Source organism: Nothobranchius furzeri, chromosome 7 (genome assembly GCF_043380555.1).
Source record: "Nothobranchius furzeri strain GRZ-AD chromosome 7, NfurGRZ-RIMD1, whole genome shotgun sequence".
Classification (NCBI taxonomy): domain Eukaryota; kingdom Metazoa; phylum Chordata; class Actinopteri; order Cyprinodontiformes; family Nothobranchiidae; genus Nothobranchius; species Nothobranchius furzeri.
Window position 1 is genome coordinate 38,216,362 of NC_091747.1, and position 12,205 is coordinate 38,228,566.

Here is a 12,205-nt window from a genome sequence, read left to right on the forward strand (position 1 = left end):
AAGTATACAAATACAGCCACGCCACAGCGCCTACATTATATGTGAGATGCAAATGAAAAAGATGGTTGGAAATCACAGGAACAATACCCTAGGCTAGTTAGTGTCACTTCAACAGGAAAGGCAGGGTGTCACAACACCAAGCGCTGCGGTTGTGGGAACGCTTAAATACAGGTGATCTCTTACCTGTCAGGAGGAGCAGGACGTCGATGCTTGTTGACCTGAGCGTACAACGCCTCCAAGGGTGGGCCATTGTTCTGAAGGTTCAGGGGAGCATGAGGGCTCTTGGGACTCTGAGGGAGGTGATAAGGGTGGTGGTAGGCATCCAGGCTGCTGCTGTCTGCAGATGAACCCAACGACCCAATACCGGCATATGTGTGCTCCTCGTCTGAGCTGAAGGTGCGGCTGATGACATCTTGGATTTCAGCGTATTCCCTCTCTTTAGCCAGCTTGTCCCGAAGTTCTTGGGTCTTGGCCTGGATCCTGAGATAAACACGGTCAGGATGAAAGCACAAGCTACACCATCTGCTAAGGCACAGCCTCTTTTATCTATTATAGAAAATGTTTGAAACTAGTATGATTAAAACAAGAAGAGAATTGATGCATGTTTTAGCATTTATTCATACGTACATCTATCAGAAAGAAAGATGAGGCTGGTGATTAAGTCGACGAGTGTCAGGTGTATAAATAACAGAATGAAACTTTTATTATTGAAACGTTGTTCCAGATGTAGTTTTAGTCCCACCACTGAGTGTCATCTCAGATTGACTCGAGTAGCAGTGACCTCCCAGTCACATTAGCAGGTAGTTATGCCAAACGGGACAGGAAGGAAAAGACACACGTTTAACACGCAGCACTATTCACATATCAGATGTTACAGAACTAGGACACAGATTGTGATTTTCCCCGGGGACTCTTGAAGAGAAAAAAATGGGAAAAGACCCGTTTTCCTCCTTCACGTTCCTTCCTCCTCCACCATGTTGTTCCTGTCCCCGGGACTGCTGCCACACAAAACAGCCTTTCACTGAGCTTTCCTGTCTCGGAGAACAGTTCCATGTGAATTCCCACATGTGTGCAGCTAACGAGACTCCCAGAGCATGGGTGTGAGGGGAACTGGTGCTGCCGGAGCAGAGAGGAGGACAGAGGTGGTGGGGGCTGACCTCCCACTAAGGCGACCCAGCCACCAGACCGTTCAATAGTTCCAGATGTTATTTGTGCTGTAGGGCGACGCACTCATCCGCACACTAAAACAAGCACGCAGCCTCCCACTGCTGCTGGACTTCCTCGTTACCTCAGGTCTTCACTGACCTCTGCTCCCCAGCACCCCTTCCCACTGCTGCTCCTCACAGATGACTGACAGGTTTGGAACACAGCAAGAATCCCAGAACAACACTTTCCCTCCCCATCTGTGTATTATAATAACAGTAATCACATTTCAAACCATAATCATTTCCCACTGGCAGATTAACCCAGTTCTAGCATCCCACCCATCCGCTGCCTTGTTTGTTCCTACCCTCCTCTAAAATCCTATTTTATTGGCTTCATCTGAAAAATGAGATTATAATCCAGGCTTGTTTCAACGCTGGAGGAACTAAGGTCATCGCTAAAGCTTCTAGTGGGTATAAGACACATTTATGTTGTTTTAAAGCTGAAACATACTAAAAATGATCACGCTAATCATTTTAAGTGGAGGTGATTCTGCATTTTTTACTCAAGTCTAAAAAATAAAATATTATGAAGAAGGAAAAACAAATCAAGTTGCAGAAGATTTGTCACCTGCAGTTTGTTTGCAGTGATGTCAGATTTGTGGCAGGAAGGAGCAGACAGTGATGGTGCTGCTGGTCCACGTAAACCCACTGGGATGTTAAAACCCTCTGGCATTTTATAGACTAATCAGATTCATAAAGAAATACAGTTATTGACATCAGTGATGACATAATGGCTTTGGCTAGACTGGTGACATCAAGCTAGAAGATACAGACTTCCGTTCAGGTCTCAGGAGGCTAATATAGAAAAGGCTAAATGATGCATGTCAATAAAGGCGGGTGTTTTGACAGAAATAGAACGTAAGTGCTGTTTGAAATGTCCTAAAGCATGGATGTAGCGTCCTCTAGGGTTATACAGCCCCCCCAAGGCACTTTACATCACATGCAAATGAAAACGCTGGTGGTGATGAGCTCCATCATCGCTATAGCTGCCCTAACCCTAATCAGCAGGCATGCAGGGTGAAGTGTCTTGCCCAAGGAAAAAGCAACTGCGACAGTCTCACACCTGCAACCCTCTTGTTAGAGGGTGCTTAACTCTTCTGCCATCCTGCCACCATCAAACCCACATCACTGCTGCTTGTGAGGGTGAGGGTGCAAAAAAAGGGTAAAGGTACCTGTCCCATAAGCCTCTAGTCCTGTGAGACCAGACTTCCCCGTAAATGCTTTGGGAAGAAAACACCAAAGCCACACAGAACCAGACAGCAGCGGTCTTATTTGGAACCCATTTTTCTGCTCATTAACCTTAAAACTTACACACCTGCTAACCATGTTTTTCTTGGGCTGCAAACTGCAACAGCAGCTCTCCTCAACTCCCTTCTCAGCGAACGCCCCAGCTCTACCACATATACTCCATTAGCCAATTAATGGCCCAGTATGTTAACATTGAGGAAAGTGCTGTCCACACTAAATACATTATTACTGTACAGCTCCAATTTCCACTCTGTCTCCTCTCCCTTCGTCCTGTAGATACTACCTCTTAGTGGGGAAAGCTCTGAGATTTTTATTGAAACAAGCAAGGGGAGAGAGATCCTGTTTTATTAGGACGGTGAAGCTCTACCGCGGCAGATTACTGACTTTTAGTTAATTAGTCTGGTTCTGACCTTCCCCTATAGTTATGCTGCCTTGTTTGTATTTTTATTTTAATTATTATGTATTTGAAAAGTCCTACGTGGCTTTGTACTGGAATGGCAATTCCTGCTGGAAAATAGTCTAGACAGTCTAATGCTGAGGCAACCAGGGTTCAGCTGCTAATCCACCAGCTGGCTGAGCAAAATTATGTGAGCCAGAGGATGTTGTTAATATTCTGCTAACCTCTTCTGTTCCCTTAGTTTTCCTTATATTCATTGTCATAAAAAATTTTTATATATATATATATATATATATATATATATATATATATATATATATATATATATATATATATATATATTATGATATGTGTTCTTTACAAAATACCTTATATGAAACATGGTAAATGGCCTGTATTTGATATAGCGCTATCTAGAGTCCTGGAACCCCCCAAGGTGCTTTACAATACAATCAGTTATTCACCCATTCACGCACACATTCACACCCTGGTGGGGATGAGGTACGGTGTGGGCGCACTGACAGAGGCGAGGCTACAGAGCACTGGATCCACCGGTCCCTGCTCCAACCTCCACCAACAGCAGGCAGGGGGGTTAAGTATTTTTTGTACGTTCTTTCTTTTTTGTCTTCAAATTCCATTTTTGGTTATTTTCTAAACACATCGAAGTAGGAAGTGACGCCACCATCAGCGTCAACTCTGAGGATGTTTGCAGACGCAAACGAAACGTCAGAAAGGTAAAGAAAAACCTTATTTGTGTTTAAAAAAGAACCAAAAATGGAATTTGGAGGGGGGTTGAGTGTCTTGCCCAAGGACACAATGACAGCAACAGACTGAGCGGGGCTCAAACCTGCAACCTTCCGATTACGGGGTGAGCCCTTAACTCTTGTGCCACTGTCACCCCATGATTATACATTAACACTGTATAAGTTTTGTATCTTTAAACTGTGTTCTCTGGAAATTAATATTTGATTCTGATCAAGGGAGACAGGATTTAAATGAGATCATTCACAAATGCAGTTCTAACCTGCTTTCTCCAGTAACGGTCACAGAGAGCCGGTGCTGATCTCCAGCAGTAACTAGACTAAAGGATTAGGGTTAAACCCTGAACAGGTCACCAATTCCTTATTTCTTGTTATTATTTTACGATAAAAAAATTCCACAACTGCATCCGTTTACTTCTAAGAGCCATTTTGTCTGTGCCCAACACACTGATACACTTCTCAGCTTCGCAAAGTAAAATCTCAGCAGCAACCCGACATTATAATCTAAGATTTAATAGATGGAGCATATTCTAGGGAATTTCCCAGTTTTTGTATGGTTTTCCCATGAAATGTCAAACACATTTTGAAATTAGTTGGAGATTGTTTTTGGTAATGAGGGCAAATGAGAGTGATCAATGAGAAACCACAAAGCAGCAAAAATCACTACCAAAATATGTGTGACGACTCCGTCACAATGAAATATTTAGCCTATGAATGTTAAACGTTGAACAGAGTGAACTTTGCTTCAGGGAGATACAGGGGTTGTTTTCTTCACCCCTCTTCAAAGGAGAATCCATCGTGAATGATTGGGAAAACACAATCTATGGGTCTCTATGGCAAGCCCAAAGGACAACAGACTACATCAGTAACAACACAACAGTCTCCAGGTCTTCTGGGTTTTTGGACTAAAAGTGTCATGATCCTGCCATGCCCTGACCTCCACGCACCATCATTCATCTCATCAGCCTTCTTTCATCACACCTGGTCCCCTCATCAAGCTCATGCTGCTTAATAAGATCCGATTATTGAATGCTCTTGCTTGTAGATCTTCCTTCCTTCCTTCCTTCCTTCCTTCCTTCCTCCCTTCCTTCCTTCCTTCCTTCCTTCCTCCTTCCTTCCTTCCTTCCTTCCTTCCTTCCTTCCTTCCTTCCTTACTTACTTACTTACTTCCTTCCTTACTTACTTACTTACTTCCTTCCTTCCTTACTTACTTACTTACTTACCCATCAATCATCGACCTTGTTTCCCTCCTCCACCTTGCTTCACGTCTGACCCTCAGCTGGAACCCTACCTGCATTCACTACCCACGCCTGTCCTCTACGACGTCTCTCGCCTGCTCCCCAGACCTCTCACAGATCTTTCTGGTTTTGACCCATGCCTGTTCACCGACTCTGTCTCCAGCTTCACCCTCCATGGGTAACTCCGCATCTTAGCTTTAGTACCTTACTGTGCCTCGGGGTCCTTACGGGTCTTCAAGTCCAGTCATTACAAAAGGTCCAACGTGTTGGGTTAAAACAATTATTCTTAGCACATTTTAATTTTTAGGATAGCAGTCGGATCGTGTCTGAGCATTGGGTCGCACAGTGTGAGAACAAGACTCGTGAGCTTTCCTCTGTGAGGAAGTCGTTCACCTTTAGATGGCGCTGAATGCTATCAGTGAAAAAGTTGCACAGACTCAACTGGGAACAGGATTGTTAATCTAAACCTCCTTGTTTCTTGTTGAAGTAAAGCATCAGATGTCATCATTACCCAAGTTTCATTTCTGTCTGAATATTAAAAAACAAAAAACAAAACTGTGAACTGGGTGAAATGAGTTCTGTGCAGCTCTACTTTGTAAAAATGCCAGTTTTGATCCAGCAGGACTGTTGTTTTGGTCTAACAAGGCCAACGTACTCCATCTCCATATATTTACCATTGTTTTCCCACCCAAAGGGCGTGCAGGTGAGAATGGGAGCTGTTTGTCTTCATTCCAAAGTCAGCACACTTAGCATTTTGAAGGCATGCCTCTTCAGTGTAGATTGTTGTGGTGTTGGATGAAAAAGAATCTATTTGCTTGAGGTGCACCAAATAGATTGTTATTTGCAACACCCCCTCGCCAGAGCATGCTTGCGTTGTGCTTTGGTGCAGGTGGAGGGCAGCTTGAATGGAAATTAGTAAGACTTTGCACACATCTTTCACAAACCTCCAGTAGCTCACCCTGGTGCTGAAACTTCATGCAGCCACCGAGATATTGTTCCACTTTTGTGATGTTAATTCACAGCGTTAATAATCCCATTACCTTTCTGTAGGTATCAATATAATTACAAATCTAATCAATTTTCCCAATCAGCCCATTTAGACCTTCCTTTGAACTCACTCAGAGAGACTCAGATAGCAGACGGAAAATAATGAGATGGTTTGACAAAGTGGAACGATATCACTCTTATCACAATCACCGCACAAAAACCAAAAAGAGAGATTGCTTTATTAAAATCGTCTTACCCTTTCAACTGGAGGCTAAGCCTGCCTATATGGTAAGAAGAAAGAATAAATATTAAAAGTACATTTCTACAGCTCATGCAGGATTGTTTTTAAGTCAAAGAAAGCTGTGCTGACTTGATCAAATAAAGCAAAGGGAAAAAGGTCAGTGTGTGTTTGTCTGGAGTCAGCAGGACATCTATCAACAAACAAGAGGAAGCAGGACTCTGTCGTGAAAAAGGGAAAAAAAGCCAACAAAGAAAAACAGTGATGTGTTCTGCTGAAGTCGAGGGAGGTGTAACAAGAAGAGTGGCAGAGGACTGCAGGCCGCTGATTAGAAGTCAAGCGGAGCCAAAGAGATAACAGAATGGACATCATAATCAGCTGCCTCAGAGACAGACAGAAAATGAAGTTCAGTCCAGACAGAAAATGAAGAAGGAACAATGTCAGATTGGCTTTGAGTACAATCACTTTGACCACAAAACTATAATTTCAGGGCCAGCTTGAGCAGAGATAAGTCTGGGCCTGATAGAAGCTCCAGCAGCCACCCTCCCTGCTTTTATTCGCCTTTCTCTCTCTTTGTTCCAGTGGCTTTGCACAAAAGAGTCACAAAGAGTCACGATCAGGGGCCTTGTAGTTCCTACGGACGCAGACGCCAGTCGGATAACAGCGTTTTTGGAACGCTCTGTGTGAGGAACCTGAACAGAACGATGGCTACCTCTGCTAAACTCAACATGAGCCAACATCGGCGTGGCTGCAGATGAGAACACCTCCTTGATGAAGCCTGAAACAGTCTGGAGCAGTGTCAAATCAGCCCAAATGAAACAAAAACAGGGTTTGTAATGATTGAAGTAGATTCAACACATTTTGGTTAAATTAATGAAGTCAACGTTTTATGTACTCTCTTCACCATCATTCACTGTCGTGACATCAATACGATGTAACAATTTCACTTAAAACAAATTGATTTAGTCTTAAAGGACCACGGGCCAACCCATCAGCTGTAAGAATCCTATCACAGCCGGAGTTTTAAATCTATGACCACAGCTGCCTTACTGCAGGGCGAAGGGGCAAGTTTTATGAATTAATCTGTTTCACCTCCTCACTGACTCCTATTTTGAAACACTTAAAGCTCTTGTCAGAGCTGTCTGCTCAAATTAATGATCACTAATGTCAGCTGAGCTGGGACTTTGGCTCAGGCTGTGCTGACACGTGCTGCTATCTGACAACTGCCAGCCTCATAAGCCTGAAATAGTCATAATTTCATGAAAGCACTCCAGAAGGTCCTATCTGCAGATCAGCAGCAGAATCAATTAGAACCTATGAATTTAGCGGACAACTTTGACAATTAAATAAATCACCCTGGGAGTGTAAAACGCCAGCTCTACCAAAGAAAACAAGGTGGAATGGATTTTGGAGCTGTCGCGATGCTTTGAATATTGGTTTCATGGCATGTTGTTTTATTATTACACCACAATTTCCCTCAGGATTCCCTTTCTATTAACTGAGGGACCATCCCAGCCCGGTTGAGTGATGGGATTTGGGAACAGGTACAAATGAAATAAATTAGATTGTGCTGCAGTGTAGGAAACATAAGGAAGAGTTCAGAAATGCAGAATGAATTTAAACAGGATGAGGAATGATAACATGCTCACGACGGCAGCAGCAGAAATAACACAGACTGGATTTAAATTGTGTGTGTGTGTATGTGTGTGTGTGTGTGTGTGTGTGTGTGTGTGTGTGTGTGTGTGTGTGTGTGTGTGTGTGTGTGTGTGTGTGTGTGTGTGTGTAGGGGTGGAAATGCGTGTACTAAACATATCTCATGCCTGCTGTGTTGATTCTTCTGCTCCGCGGGGACGGATGTGTACAAAGAACAAGGCCCGCTGGTCTTCAGAGCTCGCTGATGGAAATATGTTGGGTCTTCAGCCAAAGAGCTGGGCCTTCACTGCAAACTGTAGCTGAATACCAGAGAGAAATGTGCTACAGCTTTCTGAGCAAGGCCTCCAGATGTTCCATTCAGCAGGGAAGACGGCCTTTGTGACAGTTCAGTGTGTGTGTCACATTTTCAACAGCAATCCATCTTTTCTTCCTTCACTGTAAGAGGGAGCGCTATCAAGCCCTATTGTTTCTATTCAATTAGCAGTCATTACCAACGGCAGCTTGATTACTGAGTTCATTTGGCTGCTGCAGAACAATGGAGGCAGCAAGCTGTCTTTTCATTCATCCCAACCCCAATATTGTCTCCCTCACTGGAGAGAATTAAATAGGGCTTGTCTGTGAAGAATGAGGTGCACATTGCTATGCAATGCTTTCTCCTCCTTTAGGGTGTCCTCCTGATGTCCGTAAATGCCAGGCAACTCAGAGCTAAGAAGGGTGGATAAAGGAAAAGAGTGTTCTGCAGGGATTAGCAACCTGGGCAAGATGGAGGAGACGAACGCTGAGCTCCATTGATTTTTCTACTATAAAGCACACCATTCAATCAGGGTGAACTCACAGGGGTCTACGACTATCGTTAGGAGGTCAGAGCTTGTGAATGGCTCAGGCAACTACAATCCATAAATGATCTATTTAATGCACCGATATAAAAGAAAGGGACAATTCACAAATTGCCACCTGAGTGCTTTCATTGCTTTTTTAAACCTTTCCACTTAATTATGTAATTTGGTTATTTTCTAGTCATCCAAGTCTTTTTTCTCTCTCTCTTTAACCCTTTGTTAACGTGAGATTTGAATATTTTAGCGTTTAATGTATCTAAGTGCTGGTTGCTCACAGTGGCGAATTGTCCATAGGGGCGCTATGGCACCGCCCCACCAGTCTCACAGGACAAAGAAGAAGAAGAAGAACATAGGAATCAGAATATATATATATATATATATATATATATATATAAAACAAATTTGTACACCACACAGACTACAATTGCTGTGTAAAATCTGCATTTAAGGGTAGTTTAAAATTGTTATTTACACTTTTACCACTACAGAATCATCTTGTGATGTATTTCCTGTTACTTTTTGAAGCAGCAACCTCTACCATAGACCTACGCTAACTGGCGCTTGCGCTGGATTCCCCCGTTCAATAGAAACAATAGGAGAGCCTTTGGGCGCAGAGGTACAGCAACCGTGAAGACACGCGCAGAAGATCGGCAGGAAATACAGTTCACCATCCCTGGTTGTTGTACAGCAGCTGAGTACACTATGAAGGACTGGAAAATGATGGAATGTGACATCAGAGATTTTTGAACATTCTACTGCATGTAAAAATTATGATTTTTTTTTTTTTACTATAAGATGGATTATTACAACCTAAACCAGCAAAGGCAAGACCGAGTTAATACTTTTAACTTCATGAAATTTGCACTGTTTTTATGCTGAATTTGCGCGATTGGTGAATATTAAGCACATTTTTGTAACAATTTTGCTGTTACCAGTATGTTGGTGTGACATAAGAATGGTGATTTGGCGTACCCTGGTGGTGATATCTGGATAGAGAATCTGAAATCAGCCCAGTCGCCCCAACCGCAAGTTTCAGACTTAATTATTAGAATGATGAGCAATGAGGCTATTTTTAATACATTCATGACGTGAACACTTTTCTAATCCGTGTTTCTACTGAAAAAAACTTTAGTTTTTTATTTGAAATATGATGAAATAATGATTAAATATTTTCATTTCCGACACATTTTAGTTAAACATGTTAGAGACTAATACTTGGTGAGTATTTTTGTATATACATTTTTTTCTGCCAGCTTAAATGTTGCTGTTGGTTTAAAAACCAGGAATGTGACTTGAAATTACAATTTCTTTAAAGATGTATAATTATTTTTTCAACTAAACCATATTTTTGTTAAAGTATCCACCTATAAACCATCATTTTTAAGGAAGCAAATAAGAAACATGTTAATAGTACAAATATATTCTAAAACCTTGTTATTCATGTGCACTTTCCCATAACAGGTCACGCAAATCTCGGCTGGCATGCTCTTTTCGGCACACCTGTTAAATTGTGTCCCACCAAAATAAATAAATAAATAATAAATCACCAACTGACGCTGATTGCTCACCTTTCTTGCTCCAGCCTCATTTGGTGGGTCTCCTTATCTGATGCTTGAAAATCTTCAGTTATAGATTTAGAGTTCTTCGTCTCCCTCCTGTCCTCCTCCTTCTTGTGCTTTCCAAACCTACAAGAACACAAACAGTAGATTGAATTTAGATGAAGCACATTCTAGAAATTGTAAACCTTCGCGTGTGTCTTTTCTGCAGATGCAGATAAAGCTCTTTGAGAAATCAGTGTCAAAAGGTCTAAACTAGCAGATTTCATTGGGAAGACACCCTTGGAGGGAACGATTGAATAAAAAGCCTTAGCCTGCCTTTTAAAATTAATTGGTTTAAAAATTAAAATCCATCACGCCTCATAAAACAATAACCCAAACAGAATGAATTACTTTCCTGCTAGAAAACGACAAAGAGTTCAGTGAAGATTTCAGTAAAAAACACAAATTTGGCTTTTCCAAAGCCAAAATAAGGGATTCCTGTCTGATAAATGTAACTAAGTCTAGTGGCAGCTGCAGGAGTCCATGCTTTAGCTTTCAGAAGAGAAGAAACCCCGCAACCAGTCAAACTCCGAGGCTACAAGAAAACTTGGTCTTCACAGGTGTCATTTTTGAAAGAGATGGCATTTTTGTTTTGTTTTAAATTAAAGACATCTAAGACAGCTTCACCAAAAGGCGAGAACAGACCCAGCTGGTAGTTGTAAATGCTTTTGGCTTTTCAGTTCAATTCATTTTATTTATATAGCGCCAAATCATGACAAGAGTCGCCTCAAGGCACTTCACACAGTACACATTCTACTGCAGTTCAGTTCATTAAGCCAATCAGTAAAAAGTTTCCTATAGAAGGAACCCAGCAGGTTGCATCGAGTCACTGACTGGTGTCAGTGACTTTACAGCAATCCTCATACTAAGCAAGCATGCAGCAACAAAGGAGAAGTTCCTGGTGATTAAATAACTAGCCCCACAAGTTGGGGGAGGACAGCAAAAAAAGGGAAACAAGACCGTTTTAATTCTGATGTTTGATGCTGCTACTGTCCTCCTCCAACCTCATGTTCTGTGTGTTCAGATACCCAAAAGTATACTCAACTAGAAGCACCCTTTTCCAGTCCGGGTTTTTTAATTTAATTATCAGGCAGTAAACCATGCCAATGTCTGGAGAAAAAAATGAAGTACAGCAAAAATTGCCTTGTTGCTTTTGCCCAACATTTAAAAGGGGCCAAGGCAGTTTTGGCTTGCTGTCCGTTTGTAGAATTGAAAGCTAAATGTATCTCCTTGCTGTGCGTTCGTCTTTTTAACACCTTAATATGACAGCTGAAATGTCTCCCCAGCCTTCCTTAGTGTCTACAGCAGAGATCCATCACTAAATTAGACAAATCAGCTGTGTTCATGATCTAAAACATGCAGGAAACATTCTGGAACCAGATTGCAGCACCAGGTATGGAGGCTCAATTTTCTTGAAGTCCTAACCTTTCACTAACCCTGTAAAGGATCATTTTGGCTCATACTGGCTCAAGAATATGATTTAAAAATATGAGAATGTTGCAAAGTATCCCTTTAAACTCTGGGCCGTGGGCAACAGCAGCCCTAGAAAAGCCTAGACTTTCCTGTCCTCAGCCACTTCTACCAGCGGTGGGACACCAAGGCATTCCTTGGCCAGTATAGGGATGCCCTTTCTTCGGCATGTTCTGGGTCAGCCCTGGAGTTATCACTCTACATGACATGCTCAAACCACCTCAGGTGGTTCCTGTTGACAAAGACCAGGAGCAACAGCTCTACTCCACACTTCTCCTGCCCATCCAAGTTCCTCATCCTCCTCATCTCTCAGGCTCAGCCTGGCCATCGTGCAGACGAACTTCATAATTACATTATCTGAAATCACGATTTCAATCAGAAGATCATAGATCGTTCAGCCATAATATCGTGTGTTCCTAATGAGTTCTAATGGGAAAAATGGCATTCTGTCATTACTGACTCAAATGAACGAGCACTATAAGGATATGAAGACATGATGCATCTACACTAACACCCTAAACAGCATGGATACAGGTCTGCTTTAGAGATCCAGTCTCATAGTGCACATCCCTGG

General features: G+C 42.2%; 1 protein-coding gene across 3 annotated transcripts in view; it reads right to left on the reverse strand.

Annotated features, from left to right (window-relative positions):
- Nucleotides 1-12,205, reverse strand: part of LOC107382653 (partitioning defective 3 homolog) — a 517,719-nt gene that overhangs the window by 111,943 nt on the left and 393,571 nt on the right. For all 3 annotated transcript variants that reach the window (XM_054751349.2, XM_054751350.2, XM_070553054.1), the window contains 2 exons: nt 10,132-10,248; nt 184-480 (listed from right to left, as the gene is read on the reverse strand). In XM_054751349.2, the coding sequence (XP_054607324.2) occupies nt 184-480; nt 10,132-10,248 (414 nt within the window). The remainder of the gene's footprint in view (nt 1-183; nt 481-10,131; nt 10,249-12,205) is intronic.